General features: G+C 47.6%; 1 protein-coding gene across 1 annotated transcript; it reads right to left on the bottom strand.

Annotated features, from left to right (window-relative positions):
* Positions 1-5,248: 5,248 nt before the first annotated feature.
* On the bottom strand, positions 5,249-6,721 carry LOC119374209 (uncharacterized). Its single transcript, XM_037644266.1, has one exon. The coding sequence runs from the start codon at positions 6,719-6,721 to the stop codon at positions 5,249-5,251; it is 1,473 nt and encodes a 490-aa protein (XP_037500194.1).
* Between the last annotated feature and the right edge of the window lie 21,085 nt (positions 6,722-27,806).

The following is a 27,806-nucleotide window of genomic DNA, read 5'->3' as shown; positions in this document are numbered from 1 at the left end:
ACTGTTCCACTACCTCAACCTCTTTCGGAATATTCTTTTGTTCCACCTGCAGCATAGAAATTTCCACTCTCGAAGGCAACAAGGGCGCACACGCAGCACTCTGGTGCAGCTCGTTTCGCTTCTCTGGAATATTACAGCCAAATAAATGGACAGGTTACTGCTATACTTACATTACACATCTGAAGATTCTTCTGCAGTAACGAATCGGTAGAAACAATGCCTCCACAAACAAGTAAATGATAATATTTCTCGCCGCAAATCCCACCAGGGGCGCTTGCTTCGTGGCTGTGAGTGGTACATCGTGAGTGCGGTGAAGTTGAATGCGAGACATCGTAGCCACGTGATGATATAACCTTTAGTTCTTCGTGCGTGTGTGCGTAGTATGTGCGATTAAACTGATAGATTAATCGTGCCGCTCGCTAGCAGGGGCGTAGCCAAGGGGGGGGGGGGGGGGGTTGGGGGGGTTCAAACTCCTCCCGAAATTTTTCAGTTTTGCTTGCGTATGTAGGCACGCACACATACAAACGCACGCACGAATATACATAAAGTATGGTTGAACCCCCCTCCCCCGAAAAAAATTTCTGGCTACGCCCCTGCTCGCTAGCGTTGCGCCGTGAGCACTGCTCCTCCGCAAGAGCAAACGCGGTGGGCGGACCCTGTCTTCGCCGCGGGCGTCTGTCAATCAAATTGACTGACGTGCGAACTCGGGCACAAACTCGTTGATTTTGAAAAGGCCCCAGCTCAACTCGGGACTGTCATAGTTCCGGTGTGCCTTGTCAAGTGTTTTATGCGGTGGACGCTACTCAGCAGCTTCTTTGCATATAAAATAATTTGGTCAGCTTGCACTAGGTGCGCAAGGCTGGGGCCATCGGAGGAGTTCGGTCACAATATTCGTGCTATTGATTAGCTAGGCCTTAATTAACATGGCAGTGAATAGTTATGTCTTAGTCGATAATCTTTTAATTAACACGACATTAATTACTCAGGTTTAATTCGCAACGTCCTGAATAGTAACGAGGTAGTTAGCATATTTCTAATTAGCACGATCCAAATTAAGACGATGTCGAAAAGGTCATGATTATCTTGGATTTAATTACACACACCTAATTAGCGTCGTGTTAATTAGTATTAATTGTTAATGTTTTATTAATTAGTCAGGTTTAATTCGCACGGTCCTGAATAGTAAAGAGGTAACTAGAATAATCGTAATTAGCACGATTCTAATTAGCGCTGCCTTAATTAACAATAATTGTTAATGTTTTAATTACCACGACATTCATTACTCAGGTCTAATTCGCAAGGTCCAATAGTACAGAGATAATTAACGTAAATCTAATTAGCACGATCTTAATTAACACGATCTTCGTTAGTAAGGTCTTGATTATCTTGGTTTTATTTACACGCTCCTAATTCGCGTCGTGTTCATTAGCATGAGCCTCGTTAGCTTGTGCTTAGCTTTACACGGCTTCATTAGCATGGTCTTAGTAAGATGTGGCTTAGCTCGGCCTTAGCATGATTTGGCTTAATCAGCTTCGATATAGCATGTCCTGACTTAGCTATAGTCGGGTACAACTTTAGAAAAAAGCGGCATTTGCACCTCAAAGGCGGATGCACACGCGCTTCCACCAATGGGCGCGCGCTCTAGACTGACGGCACGAGCCGGACGGCCGGTGACTCCGCTCAAGGAGAAGATGGCCGCCCGCGCTTCGAACTCGGCCGAGTCGCGTCAGCTGTGATCATGCCTCGTCAGAGTGAATTCCTAAGCGGTTTTTGGTGGCCTGTCATGCCGGAAATATTATTGCGAGCTTACGATGCACCATTTGTACTGCGTGTGTTTGTTCTGAGCCATTATCCGGCGAAGGAAGACTGCACCGAGCATCGGTGACGCTGCGCTTCGCTTCGTCCGAAAAACGGGACGCGGCGGCGACACACCGCTGCAAGCAAACATAGTGTGTGTTCGTTCCATGGTGTTTTGTTTTGCTCCGAAGTGAAGTTATGACGAGGGAAGTTTGCCAAAGTGCGCTTTGTGGTGCCTACTGTGAGCGGTGGGTGTGCTCGTGTACCGTGTCGCTGTGTTTTCCGTCGGACGAGGTGAGGTGATCGAGCAGAAGCATTCTCAGGAGAAATGAGAAAAGTGTACGCGGATGGAACAAACCTACGAGTTCGTCAACGGAATACATTTGTGGAAACGACCTCCCACGCAAAAATTCGTTTCTGCCAGCTCAGCGCGAACGATTGTTAGCAGCAGTGTTATAAGATAGCCGAGGGTATGGCTGCGTTGTTCCTGTGTTGTGTAGCAACATCGATTGATTGCTCTCCTAACACGCGCTGCTTGAGGGAATGTGGCTGAATTAGCAACGATCAGATGTTTGTTCGCCCCAGAACCAAGTCGAACCAATTATGACCGTTAAACCGCTGCCTTCAAAAGAGAACTTGGCGTAAATTCGCGTCGTTCTGTGGTTCTCATTGCTCACCGCGCGCCAGCTGTAGAATGCCAGCTGTGACACAATCACGTATAATGTGTGCTGCCAGAGCTCGCTATGCTTTCCCATGACAAAGCTCTGAGCTGCTTTTCCATTCTCGTGATATGTTGCCACTAAAAATTCCTATGACCGCTCAGGCAACGGTGCAAAAAACGAAAAAAAAGAAACATTTGTCAACGTGGAGATATATCAGCTTGTGAACCGACTCATGATACCTCTACGCGCACCTGTCTGTAAATGTGTGTGCGTTTTTTCTGGCGTTTGTTTATATTTTCTATCTCCCCCATTCCTTTATATTTGATATTTTCTTAGTTCTCGCGCTTACGTTTTTGCGCATGTGTAAATATGTGCGTGCTTCTGTGCGTGCTTGAGTTCATTCCTTTTTCTGTCTTTTTATTTTATGTTAGCGTTTGTTTTTGTAAATTGTCTTTCAGCTGCGTCTTTTTTTTTTTCAGAATTTCCTAAACTCATAGTCATCTCATTCAAAGCACCAAGTCCTCTGAATAGCGCGACTGACCTCTTCGACTTCACTAAAGCCTTTCTCTCTCGTCCACCTTGTCTTCTCAGTCTGCCTATTTGCTTTGTTTTCTCCTATTTTTCTGTCCTTGCTTCTTGTGTTGTTGCCACAATGTGACTAACCAACTTGCAAAAAAAGATAGGTCTATCAGCTGTGACAACAAAGAAGCTTACAGAGCTATATTACCTTAAAAGAATCCCGTGGATTGCCCACTAATTTCACTTCTTACCCTTGTTCATGTGTTTATGCATCAGTGCATGCGGCAGCTCTTCAGAAGTTCACATGAAAGGGTGCCATATTGTGAAACGGCACCTTGCTATGTTGTTGCATTTTTCATGCTTCCAGTCTTCGTAAACAGGTTTAACTGCCCATCACATATGGTGGTACACATTTTCAATACGAATAATATTGTGCAGTGGGCTGTCATTTCCTGTCTGACGCTATCATCGTTATAAAGGCATTTTTCAGTGAATGGAGCACAGTAAAGTAGTGTACCGAGAGCTTTTGCAACTTTCACCATTTATTACTTCACCAATTTCATTGTCTGAATCTGACTGTCACTTTGCCTAGGGCTTGTTCGATGGCCAAAGTACCTCAGTAAAACATCTAACTTTACTCGGCATTTTTCAGTACCAAAAAAAAGCAGAAAATGCTAGCAGAGTTATTCAGGGTTAATAATTGTGCTTGTGTTTGCATTACTTGTCCAGTCAGATAAACAAATTAAACAATGGCTACTACATTTATATGATTTGAAGTGCAGAATGCTAACAGTGCCTTTCAAGCGTACGCCCAATTACTGCAATTAAGTACCATGGGGCCCTTAAAGATCAACGGTGCCTGCCGAAATGAGTATTATGGACGTCACTAAGCAAATTATGTTTTATAATTGTTCTTATTTTCATTACTTGCCTCAGCCAGATAACCAAAATGAACAGTGCAACCACATGACTGTGCTTTGGCATGCGAGCTGCTAACAGTTGCTCTCAATTTGGAGTTGACTACTGCTATTTTACCAACAATGGCTATGACGTGACTGTGGTTTGTAGTGCAAGACTGCTAACGGTGTCTTTCAAGCGTGCCCTGACTATCGTTATTTGACCACTCGGCCCCTCAAGCTCGACGGTGGCTGCTGCCTCAATGATTACCTTGGGCCTTCTCACATTGGCATTATTCATCTCAACAGGCTGTCAACAACAATAGGAGCGGTACAACTACCTGGAAACGGGCAACAGGAGCACTCCACTGGGCTTGCATTGCTATTATGTGTTAAAGTGGCTTAGTGAAATTAACAGTGACTGTGCTGTAAACTGAGCGGACGGTGTGTTCCTGTTGTTGCTTGGCGGCATTTATTGGCCTTTAGGGGCATGTAAAGCTTGTCGATGGCTCCAACATGACTGCCTCGGCAGACCTGAAGCTTACAATTGCTTCTCGCAGTGCTTGCACTGGCATTATTCATCTGAACAGGCTATAAAGAACACTAAGGGTGGCACAACTACCTGGAAATGGGCAACAGGGGCACGGCACTGGGCTTGCTTTGATATTATTTTTTGAAGCGGCTTAGTGAAATTAACAGTGACTATGCTATGGAGTAAACTGGATCCCTGTTATTGCTTGGCTGCATTGATTGGCCTTTAGGGGCATGTAAAGCTTCTCGGTGGTTCCAACGTAGCCACTTTTGTTTTCGTTTCAACATACGCCCTGCCAACATTGGCAGTCAACTTCGCCTCGGCTGCTGCTACTTCACCATAGGGCGCCACAACATGGCAATGGCTGCACGAATGAGCAGTTTGGGCTTCACTAAAGTAATGATGTTTTATAATTGTTCCTTACTTGCATGAGCTAGATACCCAAACAATGAAACCACATTAATGTGCTGTGGCGTGCAAGCTGTTAACAGTGGTTGTCAATTTCGCGTTGACTGCAGCTATCTCATCAACGGGCCTGTCAAGCTGGACAGTGGCTGCCTGGATGAGGATCTTGGGCGCCACATGGTTTTTCAGGGTTAATAATTATGTTTGCATTTCGATTTGCCAGCATTTCAGCATGTTTGCATGCCAGTAGTTAAATTGAGCAAAATGTGTGCAGGACGTTGCTCTTTCAGAATTGAACTTCCATTAAATAGAATACGCCATCAAATGAACTGCCTATTTATTTGAGGGGTCACGGGGTGGATGACTGAACACAACATCCCCACCGGCAACATTTAGGTAACCCTGATAAGGGCTGTTATTTAATTAATAGGTAGCCGTTAAGCTTCCTCGAGGGGCTCAATGCCGGACAGCTCGCAGTCAGAGTCGCTTTCTTCAGTGTCATCTTCCCCCAGTTGGATGACGATGGGCTGGACATGGTCACTTCCAGACGTGTCAACTCGGAACTTAGCCTCCAGTTCCATCACATGCCGGATGTTCTTCCTCCAGTCTTCCGCCGTTACGTTCTTGATTTTTTCCCTCAAGATGTCTTCAACAGTGCACAGCTTAAAGTCTCGGTTGTCCGCAGCGATACCATTTTTCACCTTTGCCCACACGAGCTCAATGGGATTGAATTCGCAGTGGTATGGCGGGAGCCTGGGCACAACGCAACCGGCCCTTGCAGCTGCGTTGTCTATGATGTAGCTGAGAAAGCGTGGCTTCACAGATGCCACCAACTCAAGCAGCTGCCTCTTCACTAACGTCGCGCTGTAGGCGGTGTCCTTGCTATTCAGCCACTCTTGTATGTTTTCCTTCTTCCAGGACGTCGTCGGCAATTTCTCTTCTCGGCGGGAGTGGTAAGGTGCATTGCCCAAAACAATGACACTACCAGCTGGCAACTTCTGCAGCACGTCGCCGAACCATCCCTCGAAGCGATTGCCGTCCATTTCTTCGTGGTAATCGCCTGTTTTTCGCCCTCGGAATACATCCAAGCAGCCGTCTACGAACCCATCTTCACTGCCGATGTGCGTGACGATCAGGCGCTGGCCTTTCCCAGAGGGTTGTTTCAGACCCGTTGAAAGGCCATTTGCGCGAGCGTACAGGCGTCCGCGCTTCTGCACCACGGTGTCTGTCCATACGATCAACTGAGTGTGTCCCGACGTCACCCATGTCTCGTCCAGGAATATCTTTCGGCCTTCCTCCCGGTAGCGCTCCACGTCACGAAGGTAGCGATTCCGCCACTCGACGATGTCGTCGCGGTCGATAAGCAGCGAGTTGCGGCACCTCTTCTCGTACTTGAAGCGGATCTCGGCAAGCAGGCGCCGCACAGTACAGCGCTTCAGTGACGGGAGATCCATACGGTTCGAGAACTCGTTGGTTATCTTCTCGACCGTCGGTATCTCGTTGCGGCGAAAGAAATCGTGCACACATGACCTCAGCGCGCACAACGTGAAGCTGTCATATTTCGTGCTGCGTCTTCTCTTCTCCGCATTTCGTGGGCGCTTTCGCGAGGGCGTCGAGAGATTGCCGCCCGAAGAAGACGAAGCCTTGGCCTCTCTCCTCACCTTGAAGACTGTGCTTTCGCTGACACCGAGCATCTCGGCGACAAACTTGCTCGTGTCCTCCACGCTGCGTACGGGCACCCTGTTGCGCCAGTACGTGTAGCAGTGGAAGATCATGTTCCGTGAATCGCTGTTGAGGATGTGGCCGCTCTTGTTCTTGCCGACGCTCCTTGGTGGTGTGGACATCGAGGCAACACAAGGCTCTTTCGGCAACAAAGAATCGCTTTCCGATGTCACCTCGATGGGCTCCATGGCGGAAAACTCGCGCTGAACGCCGTGCGAAATCTCGTGAGATCGCAGGTTTGCAAAAAGAAAAAAAAACGTGAAAGAAAAAGAAAATAAGATGCATCACATTCTTGAAAATAAGTTTGTGAAAGCATAAAAATAAAGAAAAGCCGAAATATTTTGCTATTTAAAACCAGGAGACATGCATCCATGTATTTATTTAAAACGATGAACGAAGCTTTCTTTTACCTTTCCTGCCTCGGTCGTCTTCTCGCCCCAGGTTTGTAATGGTTTCGATAAGTGCATTGTGCCTTTAAGTATTTGTTAAACAGCAACTGATTAATTTTAGGCTCGGGAAACGAGTAGTAAATTATCCGTGTACATGTAAACGAGCGCAAAAACCATGCAGCGCTGCCCTTTCTACTTTTGTCCCTTGCAACGAATTTAGAGAGCAGACGACGCGCAGCGTTGTAGAAGGCACGGGGTTATTTTTATCTCGCGATCCGGCATGTGCTGTTGCATTCCCATCACGACAGCTCTATCAAACCAGTCATCAAGGTACGAAAGTATTATACGTACCGGGAATTACGCGATTCAGAACCACAATTTTTTTAAGCGCCAGTAAATTCCCTACCTTCTCCCCACTCCCTCTTGACTCCAGAGCAGAGCTCTCTCAGCTGCGTAGCCGCTGTCAGTTGCAAAAGCGGGACTATTTCTTTGCCGCGGAGGCAATCGGCTGCCGCGCTTCGGTCATATGGACGGGGCCTCTCCTTTTTTCTAAAGTTGTACCCGACTATAGGTATAGGCGATGCGCAAAGCGCCGACCACGCCATCTGCCGCCATGGCTCGGAAGCGCTCGCGGGGCCCGGCGAACAGTGTTTCAGCGAGCGTCTACGCGAGTGCATGGATGGATGTGTTTTTCAACGTGATTTAACGACTCTCTCGGGCTTCAGCGATGTCGAAAATAACTGCTGCGTTGTCGGCTGCTCAAACACATACAAAAACTCGCCAGGAACGCACTTCTACATGTTTCCGGTGCTATTTCATGAGCGAGAGCGACGGCGACGGTGGATTGCGGCTGTCCGACGCAAAAGGTAAGCAATCGCGCTTTGTTTAGGCAGTGTTAGAACGATCACTGTGTTTTTATTTCTCCATTTATGTCGCTACGTCTTCAGCGAACGCTACTACGTTTACATTTGGTCGCCTCGCCTGCATTGTAGACGCTACAATGCACATGAGGTTGTTATCACTGATAAGACGCGATGCCTAGGCTCTCTTGAAAAACGAATGGCGCGAAGCGCTATGCCAGAGAATGTGGGGCAGGTGGCGGCTCCTTTACAAAAGCGCCGTGGAATCACACGTGTGCTGCACGAAATGGGCTGCATTCTACCTAATGATGGTACTGGAATGCGATCACCGGTGCAGAATGTTCGCTGTGCGCTCGCCTCAACTGTATGCATATTGGCTGTAAAACATGGCACCTGTTCGCACTGAAGGCTTTTGACAGGACATTCAACCGATTCAACCTCCCTTTGAATGCCTCGTAACACGACTCCATGCTAATAAAAAACACCTTTGATGTATCCCACTAATACTCATTCGCTTTACACAAGCTGTGTTATGAGTGGGGCCATAGGCGTGCTCACGGGGCGTGGGGGCTTTCCTATTTGCCTAAGGGGGGGGGGGGGGAGGAGCGCAAAATCTGCCCCTTCTGCCCCATCTGTCTATCTGGCGCGGCTAAGACGCCACTCCTCCTGAAGGCGCACGCCAGAAGAAGCCTCATTCATCAGAGAAACCGACATTTTGTGTCAGAACTGTTTCAACCGCTTCAAACAGATCGCCGTAGAGTCTCTGGATGCATCTCATTCTGACGAAAATTTTGTTCCCGAACAAATTGCTGTCGAAGAGCTAAACGTATTCGTGAAGACAACAAAATATATTTTTTTCAGCGAAATTACAGGGGGTCGACGGACATGCACCGACGTTCTTCTCTGAAGACACCCAGCAAATACGTAGCCAAGCTGCTATGACAAGCTAGGTGACCACCAGCTCCGCAGTGACTCAGTCCCGCGCCACTAGCGCAAGCTGCCTAGATACTTTTTCGCAAGTTTATCGTGCTGGTTTCAAAGTTTTACCAACGCTGACCATTCGCGTGACCGCACCCGTGAAATCCATGCGCCGGCGCGACAGCGCTCCTTCAAAATCTACTATATAAACACATGGCACGTAAACGAAGCTACTGTGTCGAGAAAAAACGTTGGTTCATGCGTCAACGCATGCAGGCATTAGTGATTGGGACGTTGTAAAGAAAGCGGTGTACTTACGATGAGCTCCACTTCGTAAGGAAGCTTGTTGACGCTTGTCTGTGGCAAACACTTGGCGCGTATAGTGACATTGTCGTCCCACACAGCTGTTACATCGGACACATGTCCACTATTATAAAGCGCGGCTCCTTTGCGCACACTATCGCCGCAAAAGTAATTATCAGGGACGCGCACAAGCGGCAAATCGCACGCGCGCACTTCCGTCATGCTTGCAGTGAAAGGAGGCGTCCGCCACGCGACCCGTGTGCGGTTCCAACGGGCTCCGCTACGCGGCTTTCAGTGGCGCCCCTATAGGCGCTGCGCATCGCGAATACCGCCCAGCCACTTAGCTAATCAGCCGGGCGTGCGTGCTCTGGGAACGAGCAGACGATGAAGAAGAGAACGAAGAGGGCGCGCGCCGGCCGAGCAACGCGCTAGAATGTACAGGCCGACCGTGGTGATTATACACGGTGCCTCGGCAATTAGCTCCAGCCGCGGTGCTGTAAGGCGCTCTGTCGGAACTAATCTCAAAGGTCACGGTGCTGATTATTCTAAAAGGATGCTTAGTGCAGACATTAAGCGCTCGAAAATGTATTCAAACGGCCCGCGCACACATAAAAAATATAGTTAGTAGAGCTTTCTGCCACTTTTCTTGAATGGGTGCACTTCTGCACTCAGTGGAACGACAAACAAATGAAAGAAGGTGCCTCTAGTTTGACGACACAACCCAACCTTTTCGACAGCCCTTGACGTGACGCCGCGTTCCATCGTAGCCAATGGAACGGAGCGCGCGCTGAGGGATGGATTTCACCTACTCGTACTATTAGCTCGTTCAAAACGGGGTGTCGCCAGAGCTCGGAAAAGATCCCGAGTTTCGCCAAACTCGGGCCATCCTGCATAGCACCCCTGGTCAGTAATTTTTGCAGCTTCGTATCTAGTCTGCTTGTAGGGTCATAAGCTAGAGCAGTGGTTCTCAAATGGGGTTCATGGGGTCCACGGAGACTCATTTAAATAAAAGCCACGTACTTCACGCTGCATGCCGTGTTGTGAGCCCCCCCTCCCCCTCCTTTATTTTTCTCACTGCAAGGGGTCCGCCATCTATTCCACCGATCTAGAGGACCGTACGTATGTTGGCCTCCGAGAAAGGCCCATTTATTCATGTGACGGTCACTCCTGTTAAGCAAGACCATAGATAGCATCGCCTTTGTCGGAGGTTAGAATGGTGATGCTACTATTATACCGTACGCTCCGAATGGCTCGCTTCTCCGTTAACGACGAACGCGTCGTTCTTGCACCGCCTTTTCGCAGGCCGCAAATCACATCACTGGCACGGCCGGGAACTTTTCGTACTTCCGAGGGCTATTGACTGATTGCGGGGGGGGGGGGGGGTAGGTGTAGGGAGGGGGGTTGGCCGCTCCTCTTTAATCATCTAATGGGGGGGGGGGGCAGAAGCGTGGTAAGCTGGGCAATAAAAGGGGGGGGGCAATTCTGCCCCATACCTTTACTCAGCCGGACCTTTCACGCCATTCCTAAACTCTTTCAGGGTCAAAGACCTACATGTACGTCATCCGCTAACACCCTCAAGATGGTCAAAGGCGTACATATGGGTCATCGATGGTATGTTTAAAAAACGCGCTTTTATATGCGAAGCATTTCTTAGCGAACCTTTGGCACATTGAGCGCTTCTATGTACGTATCTATCTATCTATCTATCTATCTATCTATCTATCTATCTATCTATCTATCTATCTATCTACGTCTGGGTGCTCTCATGATCGCCTCCTTAACTTTGTGTAGACCAAAATTGGCTTGGAATGGTAAGAGGATTTGACAAATATGACTGTCGGGTCATGACATGAATAACGTGAAATTCCTGCCGCGTACGTTGTCAAACCCTTTCCTCTAGACACGTGTGGCACATACCCGTTTACCACGGGCCACGGTGTATGGGTATGCGCCGCAGGTGAATAACAGTTTATATCTACCTAGGAACGGCGAGAACAGACATTGGTACCTTAAATGCGAGAGCGTTAAGAAAAACTGACATCGGCAGCGTTGACCCGAGGTATGGAAAAAATGAAAATTAGGATCCCAGCAGGAATCGAACCCAAGCATTCTGCGTGGCGTTCAGGCATTCTACCACAGAGCCACTCCAGGTCTGTAAACTGGTTTGGAAAAAGAGCCTGTGCAGACGTAATGCCAGTGCAACATCAATTGTGTTTGTGGTGGTGGCTGTGGAAATTTACAAGAAAGCAATAAACATTATATATGTACTCCTACGATACAGGCGTCATATCAGAGTAACGTCTGTGGTTACAGTGTTGGCTCCGCTTTTATAGCAGTCTAATAAATATTATATTTTATTCCTATGACTCAGCAAGTTATATCGAAGCATTACTCGGCCCCGGAGGAATATATTAACGAAAGGACTCAGTGCACTTAGTCCGCCAGAACAACGCAGGTGTCCTCTTCATTTCTTACAAGGCTGGGCGATGGCCTCATGCTGACCGAGAATATTGACAGATTGATTGACAGCCGCATTGTAACCTAGGCAACGTAGGCCACATACGCCAAGGTAGTCTGCGAATGCGACAAGCGCTATCCACTGATGTTGGTCTACGTAGCGCTATCCAGGCCTATCAGCCTCGACGGCCTATACCTCACCAACGCAAAGGGTGACTTCCGGTTCCGACATGTCATCGGCTCTATCGACAGACAATTTGTCGACGAAATGACCGAGGCATCCACGATTTCCAACAGCTGTACTATACCTCATACTTCACTACGCATGGACCCCTCGTCACTGCGATCGTGACCAGATCCGATAACAAGTCATGACCAGCTGCTGGTGCTCACTGATCACGGTGATGATGCCCTTGTTCAAGAACTGTCAAGAATGTCTTCCATACATGCACACGGGTTCGTGAAACGTGCGTGCGTTCTCCATCATAAGGGACAAGTATAAGCACTTCAGCATACCGCTTCTGGTGTTGGTCCTACCCACGTTGCCGTTGGCTGCGTTACCAAACTGTAAACAACTGGTTATATAACATATATGTGTGCATATAAAATTTATACAAATCTTTAGCGTCATTTTGTAACGTTTTGCTCAGTAAAAAAAATTACGGCAGTCACCTTCCCGCCGCATGCTTCGCATATCATCGACTCGCACGGTACGTGGGATCTGCCGAATTTTTTTTTTCAATTATTATTTTTTTGCTTGGCATGTGCTGCCACATTGCGGAAATATATGGAATTTCTTTCTTGCGCCTATCTCTCTCCGTCTTTTTTTTTTAATTCTTTATTACAGCGCTGCGTTGGCCAGTTTCGGTTTCGTCCTTCGGCCGGTTTCCGCTTTTTGCACCCGCAAAACTGATGGCTTTCTGGTTTAGAATCTTTCCAAAGGTGACCGATTTGCTACCCTCTCGTTTATTGTTCCACGGTACGCGATTACGCCTGTTTCCGTGCAGGCGCTGACTGCCACAAACGATGCCGCTGTGGTTGTGTTTCCTGGTTTCGGGGACTCACAAAAACCGCTTCCCTCTCGTTGGCGATAGACGAATGATTATTATAGGTTTCGGACTTGTTTTTGCTTTCCAGACGCGCTCACAACTACGCAGTCTTCTTCAGTGCGCTCACCCTCGCAGTTTGCTTGCGCTATGAAAAAGCGCGCCAGTTTCTCTGCTGCGAGTGCGTCTAGCGGCGATTCCTCCGAATTGCCGCTCGACTGCCGGATCACAGTCTGATTCAGTAAATGTCAGCCCGTCATACGAGAAGTTATTTACGAGTTAAGACTCAGATGCTGATGAGCGAGCGACATCACAAAAGCGTGCGCGGCGAGACGATGCTGACTGGATCAAAAGTGAGGTTTATCCCTCAGCGTTTCCACTCTGTGCGACGTCGTGCACTTATTTTGTACGTCTGTGAACTACACAGACGTTTATTGCAACGCATAGTTTTCAACAGTGGTATGGGTTTTTTTTTTTTCAGAATTTATCTTGCTGTTATTCATGAATAATCTTGTTGTTGCTCACGTTATTCATAAATTATGGCAACCCTAGAAAAATTGAGGACAATTTTTTTCTGAAGGGGATTCGCCTGAAGAAATTAAATCAGCAATAAAAAAATCGACCCTGGCAAGTCGATAACCCTGCGCATTAACGCTCAACCGTTTAATGCGCATGGTTACGGCGACGCATGTTTTTTTTTTTTTTTTGTTTGACGATAATGGCGACGCAGAACCCCTGCAGGATGTTGCATTCAAATAACTACTGACTTTCCACCTTTACCCCGGAGAGCTTGGGACCAATGGCAGACCTTTATGAAAAAGACGTCATCACTTCATTTTCATTTTCACATCCACTGAGAAGACAGACAGACAGACAGACAGACAGACAGACAGACAGACAGACAGACAGACAGACAGACAGACAGACAGACAGACAGACAGACAGACAGACAGACAGACAGACAGACAATGAACTTTATTTGATCCTGAGGAGCTTTCGTGGGAACCCCTATCGGGGACCCGCGGCAGCCGCTGGCCGCGTTCAAGTCGGGGCTGGGACACCGTGATGTTCCGCCCTTTCTTGGGCCCTCTGGATTGCCTGGATTTGTGCCTGGAGCGATGGGCTCCGGAGTACCTCTTCCCAGTCGGCTTCGCTGGATAGAGGGCCGTTAGGTAACGCGGGGCATTGCCAAAGCATATGCGCTAAGGAACAATAACTCTCATTACAGTCCGGACAGCTTGAGTCAACGTCTGTGGAGAAACGACTGAGAAAGCCGCGCGAGGGGAACGAGCCCGTCTGGAGCATTGTAAGTGTAATTGACTGAGACCTATCTAACTTCTGGTGAGGAAGAGGATAGGCCCTTCTACTAAGCCGATAGTGAGAGGTGATTTCGTGAAACGTAAGGAGCGGATCGTTATGCTGGATTTCATCCTGACCCCATAAAGCCTCCATGCCGCCGTGGTGCGTTAGATCTCGCGCACGGTCATGGGCAAGCTCGTTCGGGTTACGTACGTGCTGATGAACGCCCGCACCCATAGGGGCGGGAAACCAAGAGATGAAGTGAGTGCCAGGGTCTGTCCTTTTTTCTAGAATGGAGTCAGCCTCTCGCGCTAGGTTACCCGATTCAAAAGCTTTGATGGCCGCTCGTGAGTCTGTCAACACGTTGGTGCGCGAGTGGTCGGTCATGGCCAGGGCTCTGGCGACCTGTTCTGCAACTGCGCTCGTGGCTAACCTGACCGAGGCTGAGGAGCGTAATTCCCCGTTGCCGTCAATGGCTGCCAGCGCTAATGTGCTAGACTTGCCGTACTGAGCCGCATCGACAGACAGTCGATTCTCGATTCTCGGCGGCGTTCTGTAATATCACCCGGGCTTTTCGCCTCCCTACAATGTATTGCGGGTGCATATTCCGAGGGAACGGGCTGACCACAAAGGTTTCCCGGACCTCCCTGGATAAGGTGATTTCGCGTTCAGCAAGCATTCTGGGAGCCATGCCAGCCTCGTCTAGGATGCGTTTCTCTGCCCTGGTTGACGACAGCCTGACCACCTGGGCGATGACCTGCGCTTCGACCACTTCATCAATGTCGTTGTGCATGCCGAGTTGTCTTAATTTGTCAGAGCATGTGGTTACTGGTGACCCCAGTACCTTTTCGATGCTCTTACGGATGAGAGTGTTTAGCTTATTATTGCGATAGCAATTTTTATGGACAGTCTCGGCTGGATTTTGCCGTCGCCGTCGCCGCCGTCATGCACCGTATATGTATAAGTATGTATATATATATAAAAGCGCCAAAGAAAAATAATTCAGAAAAATGCTTCCGAAGCGCGGAATCGAACCAGGGACCTCTTCCTCCGCAGCGAGTGGCGCTAGCCACTACGCCACGAAACGCAGATCCTCCACGTAGGTAACGGCGAGCATTATATACACACCCTTTACCGCTGGACGGACTCAGAGACGGCTGCGCTTATAAGCGTTTCTTCATTACCAGCGAGATGGCGTTAGGAGCGCGACAGGCGCATTTAAAAGTCGTCGGCGAGCTCGCTCGCTTCTTATACCATGATGTCCGCGCTCATGTTCTGCGTGTCACCGATCTCGGAGGCGTGTGCGTGGGAGATGGATTGAAAAGGCGCATGTAGGCACAGCAAACATAATTTAATTACACACAAGAAAAACTATAAGAAAACACTCAAAATAACTAACAGAGAAAATCTTATAACCACACAGGAAATATGTGAAAGTCAACAAACACAACTCAGTACTTTCAAACCTACGACTAGCGTCGCTACTAGAGTGTCTGGCCACGTAGGCCTCGCCGTCGAATCGTAGTCTGGATGGAACACGCTTACTTGGTTCCGTCAAACTCCATGAGTCCCGCCTCCGTGGGGTTGGATCCGCAGTCGATGTTTCCGACGATCCTCTTCAATCGTCGCTCCGATACGTGTCGGTTAGCCACGCTGCCGTAAGCCTCTTCCCGGACGCTGACGTGGCCAGGCGTCGCTGCCGCTTAGGCCTAAGTAGAGTCACTGTATATGCTACCTTTAGGTAGCAGAGTTGTGCATAGGTCCGGCTAGCAGCCACAGCTATGCGGTGAAGTCGCACTTCGTTTTTGCAGGCGACATGCCTACCGTGTCGCCATATAACCTGTCTGGCGTGTCGAAGACAGGCGATAAACATTGGCTGTCGATGGCGAGTGTTAATTCAGTTCGCTGCAGCGGCGGCGTCGAGAAATAAAAAAATTGGCCCAAGCGGCAGCTTCCCCGCAATGCATGGTTGCTAGCGGCGTTGGAAGACAGATGCGCAACTCTGCTACCTAAAGGTAGCATATACAGTAACTCTAGGCCTAAGTACGAGCTCGGCCCCTGCTGTACATGATGACGTGGCGTCCCGGGGATTGTTGCTGGCTGAAGCTTGAAGGGGGACTGCTGCTGGTGCGTCCGGAATTGCCGCAAGGTGCTGCAACACCTCCGAGGAGCCTCGCCCGAGCGTCGTCGAGGTCAACGGCCACGCCACGGAGTGCCAGCGTCACGGCCTCCGGAATCGAACGTCCGCTGCCTTCCCGTTGGCAGAACGCGGCTGCCAATGCGACCTTCTTCTTCAGTAGCCACGCAAACAATGCCAGCTCATCGAACTGCTGCCTTCGTTTTTGGCTCGTGTCACGCGCATCGCGCCGTGTGCTACCCTGCACGCGCTCGTGCCTGTTCCGCGTGCTTCTCCTCCTACTTCGTCGTCTTCGTCGTCCATACGTCCTCTCCTTACTCATGACATAGGCCCCTTTTTTCCGAAAGTTTTTTTTTCTAAAAAAAAACTTCACTCTTCTTTCTTTTGTCGTAATGCCTGTCTTCTTGTCAACTCACAGGCCTTTCCGCTTGACACTTCACCACATACTTGTCACACACACACTTCGCTGGTCACTTCACAACACTGCTATATAAGTCAATCGTCCCTATCGCACTATATATGCACCACACACATCAATACATCAATACATCACCATGTATGTTGCACAATTTCATCCTCTTAGTGCTATCAAGCTTTGCTATTCCCTGTTTTACCCTCTACACCTATTTTGGCCGCTCAACAACTTCTACTCATAAAATCGGCCCCCACATTTTCTCTCCCTTTAATGTATTCTACACTAAATGAGTATTCTTGCAGTGCAAGACCATCTCATTACTCTTCCATTTGTCAACTTTGCCCTCTTTATGAACTCTAACGTTTGATGATCCGTCTGTACATTAAAATTCTTTCGGAAAAAATCGCTGCGAAACCTTTTATTATCCCGTAGTAACGCCAAGCCCTTCTTTTCCACGGTCGAATAATTTCTTTCTGCCTACTCTCCCTTTTGGTACTGTGCGCTGACACCCATCACAAGACTTCACATATCTTATAACTTCTGACTGAATCCCAGGCCAAAAGAATTCTTCTGTAATTCTAGTCAGCGTGTTCTTAACTCCCTGATGCCCTGCCATGGCACTGTCATGGCCTAAGGTAAGTATCGCTTTCCTGAAAGCTTTGGGTACCATCAGCTGTAGTACTTCCCTTCCTGAACTAAACTGGCATCTCCTATACAAGAGTCCATCATGTATTTGGAACTCAAATACATTCCTGCTTCGCTGTTTCTTGAATGGTTCCCCTACCTTCTGAAAACAACCCTTCAACGATTCATCCTTTTTCTGCTCTTCTCGGAACTCCGTAGGGGTTACATCTATACTCTGCATGGTCGCCACCTTCAATCTTGTGGCCTCTGCTTCTCTCTTTGCCGCCGCTCTCGTAATTGCTGCCAATGCCACTTCTGCTATTGGCGTCTGCACTTCTCTTACTCTGTCGTGGCATGATTCCTTCTTACCACTCTCATTTGGTTCCGCTACTCTACCACTGGTTGCATTCTGTTCATCTACCACGTCCCTGTTGTTTTCCCAGTTCGTATCAGGCTCATCTACTTTCCTGACTCCCGGCACATTACCCAAAATCAGGTCGTACATTGGCTTCTCCAAGCACTTTGCTGTCACCCAACCTGTGTAATATGGCCTTGCATCCGAGCTTCTGGAAGCCTTCTCACCGAACTATCCACCAAAATGACTGTTGCGTACTCTCCTGTTAGATTCGACTCGTCTACTAAGCTCCTTTTCACCAAAACAATATTTGTGCCTGTATCTCTCAAAACTTTCACCCTTTGTCCATGCACCTCTCCGTCTACGACCGGTAACCCTTCTCCTTGAGAGTACAGCTTACTTTCGTTCTTACTCGACTCTTCTTTCTGTGCCTGTTGCCCTTCTTCCACGCTATCCCTCTGTGAGTCCACTATACAAGCTACGTTGTCTTTAGTTCCAACTTCTCTTGTGCTACCATCCTGGGAGTCCACTATACAGGCTACTTTGTCTGTAGTCCCTGACCTACACTCATTCGCCCGGTGTCCCCTTCTGTTGCACAACTGACACACTATTACTTGTGGCTGTGAACGACCATCTCCAGCTCGACAATTCATAGCTCGGTGCCCAATGCGGTTACACAGGAAACACCTGAGTGGTCGCTGTGACGTGTTCGGTACCCCCTGAGGTCTACCCTTTGTCTCATCTGTTCTTGCTTTGTCACAGCCTTCATTTGCCTTCCCTAGGTTTCTAAATCCCTGGGCCTCCAAATACTGATCCGCATGCTCTGCTACATCATCAAGTGAGGCTACCTTTCGTTCTTTCAGGAAAACACTTAACTTGTTACTGTAACAATTCAAGAATTGCTCCACGACCATGCAATCACGTACGCCTTCATATGTTTTTTCTACATTCGCCATCTCCATCCATCTTTCAAAATAATTTGGCAAGCGGCACACAAACTGCTTCGCTGTCTCTGCATTCTCTGGCTTGCACCCACGAAACCGCTCCCGGAAGCCTTCCGCCGTCAACCTAAATCTTTGCAACAGTGTTTTCTTGACTTTATCATAATCCATGGAGTCATCAGCGGGCATTCGGCCAAAAACACTTAAGGCTTCTCCTACCAGACAAAGGCTGAGAGATGTTGCCCACTCCCTTCTGTCCCAACCTTGACCCCTGGCAATCCGTTCAAATCTGTGTAAATAGGCATCCAAGTCATCACGTCTTTCATCGAACGGAGCCATTAACTTTCTCGGACATATGCGGGTAGTTTTGGGTGACTGCGAGCCAGAGGATGCTGATGTGACACTCTGGTCGTCTTGCGGAACACCATTAAGTTGCGCTAGTCTCAACTTTAATTCGAGAAGCTCTTTTTCGCGTTCAAATTCGCGCTCCTGTTTCTCTCGTTCATACTCGCGTTCCCTCTCCTTCAGTGCTATCTGCTTATCCTGTTCAATTTGGGCATTTTCAAAAAACTTCAAAGTCTCCTCTTTAGTCATACCTAGATCTTTAGCTACCGCCGTCAAGCGCTCCCAATCCATCTCCGCACCAACTTATTACCAACTGAGAATCGGTGACTGGGCCGGATTGAATCCTGGAATCTTCTATCCTGGCAGGCTCGCCAATTGTTTTGTCACCGATCTCGGAGGCGTGTGCGTGGGAGATGGATTGAGAAGGCGCATGTAGGCACAGCAAACATAATTTAATTACACACAAGAAAAACTATAAGAAAACACTCAAAATAACTAACAGAGAAAATCTTATAACCACACAGGAAATATGTGAAAGTCAACAAACACAACTCAGTACTTTCAACCCTACGACTAGCGTCGCTACTAGAGTGTCTGGCCTAGAGTCACTGGAAAAATTTCAGAGTATCGCATCTGTTTTCCGTGCGCCGCCGCCGACGCGATTGGCTTACTCGCATCACGTGACCTCTCACCGCCATATCCCTTCCAAGCGCATTGGGTGCAGGCGCGTTCAATGCAGAGCGTGGCCGGACATTTAGCAGTACCACGGTTAGCAGAAGTACTTCGTCGCTTTTTTAAACACGTCATGCAGACTTGGGCGTAAGCAGATATTTTTTTCGGGGGGGGGGGGGGGGCACCTTCTCGATCTGAAGTGGGGGCCTGGCAGGCAGATATGGTCGATTGTCATTTCGTGCTATGTATGCCACGGGAAAACAATTTCGGGGGGGGGGGGGGGTACGGTCCCGGTGTGCTACCCCCTGGCTACTCCACTGCATGCAGATGCCAGAAGAGAGTAGCTCACCATCAATCGAACGTTACTGGTGAGAGCTACTCTGGGAATCTCGTTTGCCGTGTGGGAAAAATTAATGTCAAAGAGCGCCGCGTTCTACGTGGCTACATAGTTGGCCTGAAGGAATTCGCCCCCCTCGAATAACAATCCTTCCTGCAGTGAACTACACTAAGTTTGCTGGAAAAAATCTTATGCGACAGGATACTTCACCTTTTCGGTTCGCTACGGTCAGCGATATTGAAAACTACATACCTTTCTATTTGCTCGGCTCTTTATATCTCGATCTGTTGAACAGATTAGGCATGCTATCCGAGTTAAAAGCGTGCCACGCACGAGAGCGAAATCGAAGATTTATTAAAATAATGACTGTTTACTGGTATACCTTGAAGGCAATTGCGGCATGATCACTTAGCATTGCACAAAACAGAAGCGTGGAACTCTGTTGATAAACTTGGTATAAGGCAACGTTATCAAGCGTATTTTTAAATTTGTTGCAATAAAATGCTGCTAATACTGCATTGCGCCGAGCGTACCCTTAAAATACTGTATAGTTGGTGAGAAATGGTCACAGCCAAAAAAAAAAAAGAAAAGCAGATCCCACGTATTGAGGGAGTCGATTTTATGCGAGCCCTAGGTCTATATACATACCGTATTGCAGTAGCATGCGCTTTAAAAATTCCGGGATGCGCTATTTCTGATCAAAACAACATAAAGCACCATGCCGAGGAAGTTTTAATAAGAGAGCATTATTAAAAAAAAGAAGTGCAGCAGTGCAGAAATCGAACCCCAGCTGTTTACGCGCTGGCAACGCAAAAAAAAAAAAAGCTGTTTGTCGTAACAGATCAAAATATTTGCAAATTCATTGCAACGTTGAGAATATTAAGGAGACAAGAAATAGGAAATGAAATAATTAAGTAGTGATGTCAATCATTTTTGATGGCCTTCTACGTATCGCAAGATTCACCTTACCTACCGCATGCCGATTCGCCCGTGCAGTAGGCTGCTAGCGTTCCGAATCAAGACGTCGCGCACAACTTCCGATTACCGTACACACACAACTTCTATTACACATATCAACCAGTCGAACAGCAAGCACGGTGCGCAAGCAAGCTATGCGTCCGCGATCAGTCGAAGGACGCAATGTTGAATGTTCTCGATGTTCGATAACGTTCTCGAGTGCAGTGAACCTGAACACCGACTGCAAAGCTAGCGCAAAGAGTCAAGATTCACCAAATGTCGAAGTAAATGGCATTTCGCACGATGTCACTACGCTAATGCAACTATGTTTACAGCCCCGGACCTAGCGAACACGCCCGAGCGTGACACGAAAAGAGACCGATGAAGCCATGAAGAGAGTTCGCGGGCACATGGCAACATTCGCCGTACGTTTCATTACACCGCTAACCGCGCAGTCGATCCATACCTGTCGATGACTCGAAATCACTTCTAATATCCTCTTGAAGAAACACACACACATAATGCCGTTCTGCCGAGCGTAACACGGCACTGAGGCTAAAAGATCGGTCACTTCTCAACACATGCTAGCAACGCGCCGGACGGTCTGGAAGGGACATGGCCGCCACCACCCAATGTTGCCCGCGTGCAGCCTACCTTTGCGGTACTCTGATTTTCCAGTGACTCTAGTCTGGCCACGTAGGCCTCGCCGTCGAATCGTAGTCTGGATGGAACACGCTTACTTGGTTCCGTCAAACTCCATGAGTCCCGCCTCCGTGGGGTTGGATCCGCAGTCGATGTTTCCGACGATCCTCTTCAATCGTCGCTCCGATACGTGTCGGTTAGCCACGCTGCCGTAAGCCTCTTCCCGGACGCTGACGTGGCCAGGCGTCGCTGCCGCTTAGGCCTAAGTACGAGCTCGGCCCCTGCTGTACATGATGACGTGGCGTCCCGGGGATTGTTGCTGGCTGAAGCTTGAAGGGGGACTGCTGCTGGTGCGTCCGGAATTGCCGCAAGGTGCTGCAACACCTCCGAGGAGCCTCGCCCGAGCGTCGTCGAGGTCAACGGCCACGCCACGGAGTGCCAGCGTCACGGCCTCCGGAATCGAACGTCCGCTGCCTTCCCGTTGGCAGAACGCGGCTGCCAATGCGACCTTCTTCTTCAGTAGCCACGCAAACAATGCCAGCTCATCGAACTGCTGCCTTCGTTTTTGGCTCGTGTCACGCGCATCGCGCCGTGTGCTACCCTGCACGCGCTCGTGCCTGTTCCGCGTGCTTCTCCTCCTACTTCGTCGTCTTCGTCGTCCATACGTCCTCTCCTTACTCATGACACTGCGTCCTGCCTGATACTCTAGCAACAAGTCTCAGCATGCTTTCGGTTTTGGCCGTGATGTGCGTCAGGGTTTTGACGTTACATCCCCTCACGTCAATCAGTAGTCCTAGGATTCTAATTGAATCTACTCGTGGAATGCGCTGTCCATTTCTTGCAAAAAGGGCGATGGGAATTTGATCCAGGTGTGGAAGTCTCCTAACGCCTTGCCTGGCCGGCCTGTACAGTTCTGATTTATTTGAAGAGAGTTGGAGGCCTGTGCCTTCTAGGTAGGACTCCGTTTCGTCTAGAGCTGATTGCAGCGCGTTTTCTACTTCTGCGAGTGATCCTCCCGGGCACCAGATCGTGATATCGTCCGCGTAAATTGAGTGGCCTATATTGGGGAGGGATATTTTTTTTCAGCCGAGGGGGGGGGGGGGGACGTTGCGGTGAAACTTGGTCCCCTTCAAATGGTGAACCCTGCGCGCGCCTATGAGTACAACACAAACACGTAACAACAAAATCCATGAAGACACAGGACAGAGCGCTGACTTCAACTTTATATAGGCGTCAGCTTGTGTGTCTATGAGAATACCCCGTTAATATCACGTTTTTTTTTTCTCTCTCTCTCTCTTGGCGATATCTTGTCTGATATTGACGGGGTATTTCCACGAATATGCAAGCTGACCCAAACATAATCCACTAGTTGAAGTCAGCAATGTGTCCTGTGTTTCCCTGGTTTTTCTCGCTACGTGATTGTGCCGTTAATAATAATATCTGGGGTTTAACGTCCCAAAACCACGATATGATTATGAGAGACGCCGTAGTGGAGGACTCCGGAAATTTCGACCCCCTGGGGTTCTTTAACGTGTACCTAAATCGAAGTACACGGGCCTCAAGCATTTTCGTCTTTACCGAAAATGCAGCCGCCGCAGCCGGGAGATTGTGCCGTTGCAACCACGAACTATATGCATCACAGACTCGCCTGCTAGCAAACGTTGTTGACTGATTCACCGTTCTACCGCACAGACAGCACCTCTTGGCATAGGTGTCGATTCTGCGTTGAAATTCAAGCCACAGGAAAGTACCTCAGCCTTCTTCTCGGACGGAAAGTAAGAGGAGGTTGATAATGTGTATTGCGTCTTGCGACACTTCCGGACGGAGTGCCTGCAGTTTCCTGTACTGTGACGTTATATGCCGACGATATATGCTGGTCCCGGTGAAGTTCGCGCACGGCTGCACCTCTGGGAAGTCTTCAGGTATCAGACGCTCATGCACCCGGCGCGCAAAAAGGCACTCTCATTTATAACGTCCTCAGTTTCTTACGGCACTAAAAAACGCCTGCTTACGGCAGCTTCCGCTCGGCCTATCGGATAATCTCTGATGGCCCCACGACGTGGTAACTGGTCTCCTTAAATCAGACTCCTCGGCGGTAAGTTATCTCGCTTGCACGCAAGGTTGAATAATCTCTCTCTCTCTCTCGCAGTGTGCAGGGGATGGGGGGAAGCGTCTTCAGCCGTTACCCCTTTGCAACGCCACTGCTTCTGTTGCATTGAAAAAAAAAAGCAACCCCCCCCCCCCCTAACTGTGCAAAGTAAGAAAGCTTCGCTTCGTTCAGATGCTGTTGGTACGCGTGAGTAGCGAAGAGACTCATTTGTCCTTCTTCCACTGTGTGTGTGGTAGCTGTCTGTCACTACCGTGTCCGTCGCTTTGAAATCCGCTGGCGTTGAATGAGGCACTGCTGTGTGTGTACCAGGCGAAGGGGTGGAGGCGGCTATTGTGGACTGCTCGGTTTCTATGTGCGCCGGCTTCATTCGATCCAGCGACACAACTTCAGGGCGACCGCGCCTTTCGGTGGTCAGCGTCTTCCGCCCATGGCAAGGAACCTCGAAGGGTCCTCGATAGGTGAAGGGGGGGGGGTCCCACACCTTTTATGTATGTTCGTGCGCGTGTACATACACGTGGAAAATTGAAACATTTCGGAGGGAGTTTGAATCTCCCAAAACCCCCCACCACACCCCTGGCTTACGCCAGTGGTACCCGGTAACGGACAGGCACTTTTGCTCGGTTGAGGGCTCGATAATGCCCGCAGGGCCGCCAAGTGTAGACTCCGGTACTCCTGCCGGGTGCAGGCTCCTGCCGGGTATAGACTCCGGCACCGTGAGCAGTGCAGACGCTCAAGGACTAGCGCGCGGGAGGATTATGCCAAGATCCCCATGTTCGGCCATCTTTGGAAGGTCCGTCTTCCCTGACGCGGTGACGCCCATTCGCATGTCTGCCGGGAGTACTTGCATAAAAAATTCCCGTACTAGGTGACTGTCGACGATTGCTGTGCTGTTAGCCAGTTGCTGCATAAGTCGCAGCAGTTCGCAAGGGCGGCGCTCGGCCAGGTCGGCGACCTGTAGCACCTGCTGCAGGCGCTCCGACTATGATGGGATGACGCGGCGAATAAGGGTCTCCTTGAGTACCTGGTAGGCATCTTCTGTGGGTGGCGCAAGCAAAAGGTTCCGCACTTCGCTGGCTGTTGCAGGCGGGATGCTGACAACCACGTGGAGATCTATCTATCTATCTATCTATCTATCTATCTATCTATCTATCTATCTATCTATCTATCTATCTATCTATCTATCTATCTATCTATCTATCTATCTATCTATCTATCTATCTATCTATCTAGCTCTTGGCAGGCATTCCGGCCAATGAGTTAATAAGTTAAACAGGTTACTCTTGTCCTTATATATATATATATATATATATATATATATATATATATATATATATATATATATATATATATATATATATATATATATATATATATATGGGTCCTTTCATGCCAACTGTCCCAGACGTGGCGCTCGCACATCACAGATTTCGCTGATAAAATTTGTGCCTTTTTCCTGTGCCACATGGAGTATTGTCGCAAAACATTTTTGCTCGAAAAAAATTTTGACGATCATGGCGCCCCCTCGAAGTTCGCTTGTATTTGTTAAAGTGTGCCAGATAGAAAAATGTGTATAAAATCTATTTTTGTGTGTTGAGCTTCTAAACCGCGCTTGCGCTATCGCAGAGGTTCTGTTTAGTTGTCCTATTCATTAATTCCGAAATTTTTGTTTCACTACCAGTTACACATCTTCAAAAACTACAAAAATCTTCAATGTTCGTGATTTTTTTCTGAGCTATCTGGAACTCGCCCTAACCAATCTTAATAATAGTATGATTTTCAGGAAAGTTTATTTCAATACAAAAATGTTTAGGGGTAAAATAGACTTCAAATATTCCCGAAAAATATTGTGAAGTTAGAGAAAATGTGCGATTTGTCGCATGTTTGACCGTATTTTTCATACTGATGCGGTCCAAGTAAAAATCCTCGTCATGCGGTGTTTGATAGAAGACTTCATCGTTAAGTAATGCAGAAAGTCTAATCAAATCATTTTTTGTTTTAAGGAAGAAAATAATTTTTGAAGTTTGCCCTGCGAGTGCGCCCGGCATTTCATTTTGTTGCCACTTCGCCGCGAAGCATGTGGTTGCCCTTACAGCTGACACTCGTCACAGGCAGCGGCAAGATGCGAGACGTATGTCAATGGCTCGTGAGTGGTCGAAAGTCTTGTCGCGTTGACGTCAGGGCGACGAGTAATGAACTCGCGTTACAATGTGAGCTTGCTTGGCGGGCCCAATGGGAAGTATGGACGCCAGAGAGCAGCCTATGGCGTCGTTGGCAAAATGTGCTAGAGGGCCGTCTATACAACACGTATACAAAGAGAAACAAGTGTATACAATGTGCATTATTTCTTTCAGTATGTGTATGCTAGTTGTGCAGACGGCCCTCTAGCACATTTTGCCAACGACGCCATAGGCTGCTCTCTGGCGTCCATACTTCCCATTGGGCCCGCCAAGCAAGCTCACATTGTAACGCGAGTTCATTACTCGTCGCCCTGACGTCAACGCGACAAGACTTTCGACCACTCACGAGCCATTGACATACGTCTCGCATCTTGCCGCTGCCTGTGACGAGTGTCAGCTGTAAGGGCAACCACATGCTTCGCGGCGAAGTGGCAACAAAATGAAATGCCGGGCGCACTCGGAGGGCAAACTTCAAAAATTATTTTCTTCCTTAAAACAAAAAATGATTTGATTAGACTTTCTGCATTACTTAACGATGAAGTCTTCTATCAAACACCGCATGACGAGGATTTTTACTTGGACCGCATCAGTATGAAAAATACGGTCAAACATGCGACAAATCGCACATTTTCTCTAACTTCACAATTTTTTTCGGGAATATTTGAAGTCTATTTTACCCCTAAACGTTTTTGTATTGAAATAAACTTTCGTGAAAATCATACTATTATTAAGATTGGTTAGGGCGAGTTCCAGATAGCTCAGAAAAAAATCACGAACATTGAAGATTTTTGTAGTTTTTGAAGATGTGTAACTGGTAGTGAAACATAAAAATTTCGGAATTAATGAATAGGACAACTAAACAGAACCTCTGCGATAGCGCAAGCGCGGTTTAGAAGCTCAACACACAAGAATAGATTTTATACACATTTTTCTATCTGGCACACTTTAACAAATACAAGCGAACTTCGAGGGGGCGCCATGATCGTCAAAATTTTTTTCGAGCAAAAATGTTTTGCGACAATACTCCATGTGGCACAGGAAAAAGGCACAAATTTTATCAGCGAAATCTGTGATGTGCGAGCGCCACGTCTGGGACACTTGGCATGGAATGACCCATATATATATTAATATATATATATATATATATATATATATATATATATATATATATATATATATATATATGTATATATATATATATATATATATATATATATATATATATATATATATATATATATATATATATATATATATATATATAGCGACAACAATAGAGCCTCTGCGCACCCATCTTGGAAGATGGGTGCGCAGAGGCTCTATTGTTGTCGCTACCTAAACGAACACAATGTCCGCGACAAGCAAGACCCTTCTTACTGACCTTCCGGACTTTTCTTTGCTTTTTTCTTCTTTTTTTGTATTGCTGTTATTGTTGTTGTTGTTGTCGAGGTCCCCCCCCCCTTTTTTTTTCTCCGTTATTTCCCTTCCTTTCTGTCCTTTCCCTTCCACTCTCAACATGCTATAAGAGGACACACACACGCTGTAAATATTGTTATGTCCTGAAGAAGACGGGGCTCCCGTCGAAACGTAGACAAAATAAACAGTTGTTTTTATGAAGGCGCATATACTTTTATACTTATAACCTTGCGGCAACCGAAGTTACTCTTCCGTGTATATATATATATATATATATATATATATATATATATATATATATATATATATATATATATATATATATATATATATATATATATATATATGTACAGAAGATAAAAGTAAACAAGACCAACATTGTAAGTATATGTTTATATATATACTTACAATGTTGGTCTTGTTTACTCTTTTTATTCTTTGTTGAAATGAAAGTTAGGTGAATTTTTTTCTATATTGCATCGCGCACTTAAATTTTCTCTTTAAATCGCAATTTCTATTCCATAAATTACCTTATTCCTAAATTCAATATACATTTATGAAATCGTCCAATTATTGGCTAGTCTCCCACAGTGGGTGCGAGCCACGGTGACTAGTCGAACAAGAATATTCTAGCCATCCTATATTTTACTGTTCCCTCCTAGTGGGAACGGCGCCAGTCGTGCAACATCATGGTGATGAGTTGGCAAGGAATCGTTCGATGTGTACTCGGCAATTTTTAACACTAACTGACCATTCTTTTCATCTCGGTTTATTATCACTCAGCATTCTTCACTGTCCCGTTCAATCCTGCCCTATCTCTTCGATTCAATACGCTACTCATATCTGCGTTTCCTACAGCCACCGTATCCTCAC

The sequence above is a fragment of the Rhipicephalus sanguineus genome, chromosome 11 (genome assembly GCF_013339695.2).
Source record: "Rhipicephalus sanguineus isolate Rsan-2018 chromosome 11, BIME_Rsan_1.4, whole genome shotgun sequence".
Lineage (NCBI taxonomy): Eukaryota > Metazoa > Arthropoda > Arachnida > Ixodida > Ixodidae > Rhipicephalus > Rhipicephalus sanguineus.
The sequence above is the reverse complement of the archived record's forward strand: the minus strand, read 5'-3'. Positions and strand labels throughout refer to the sequence as shown.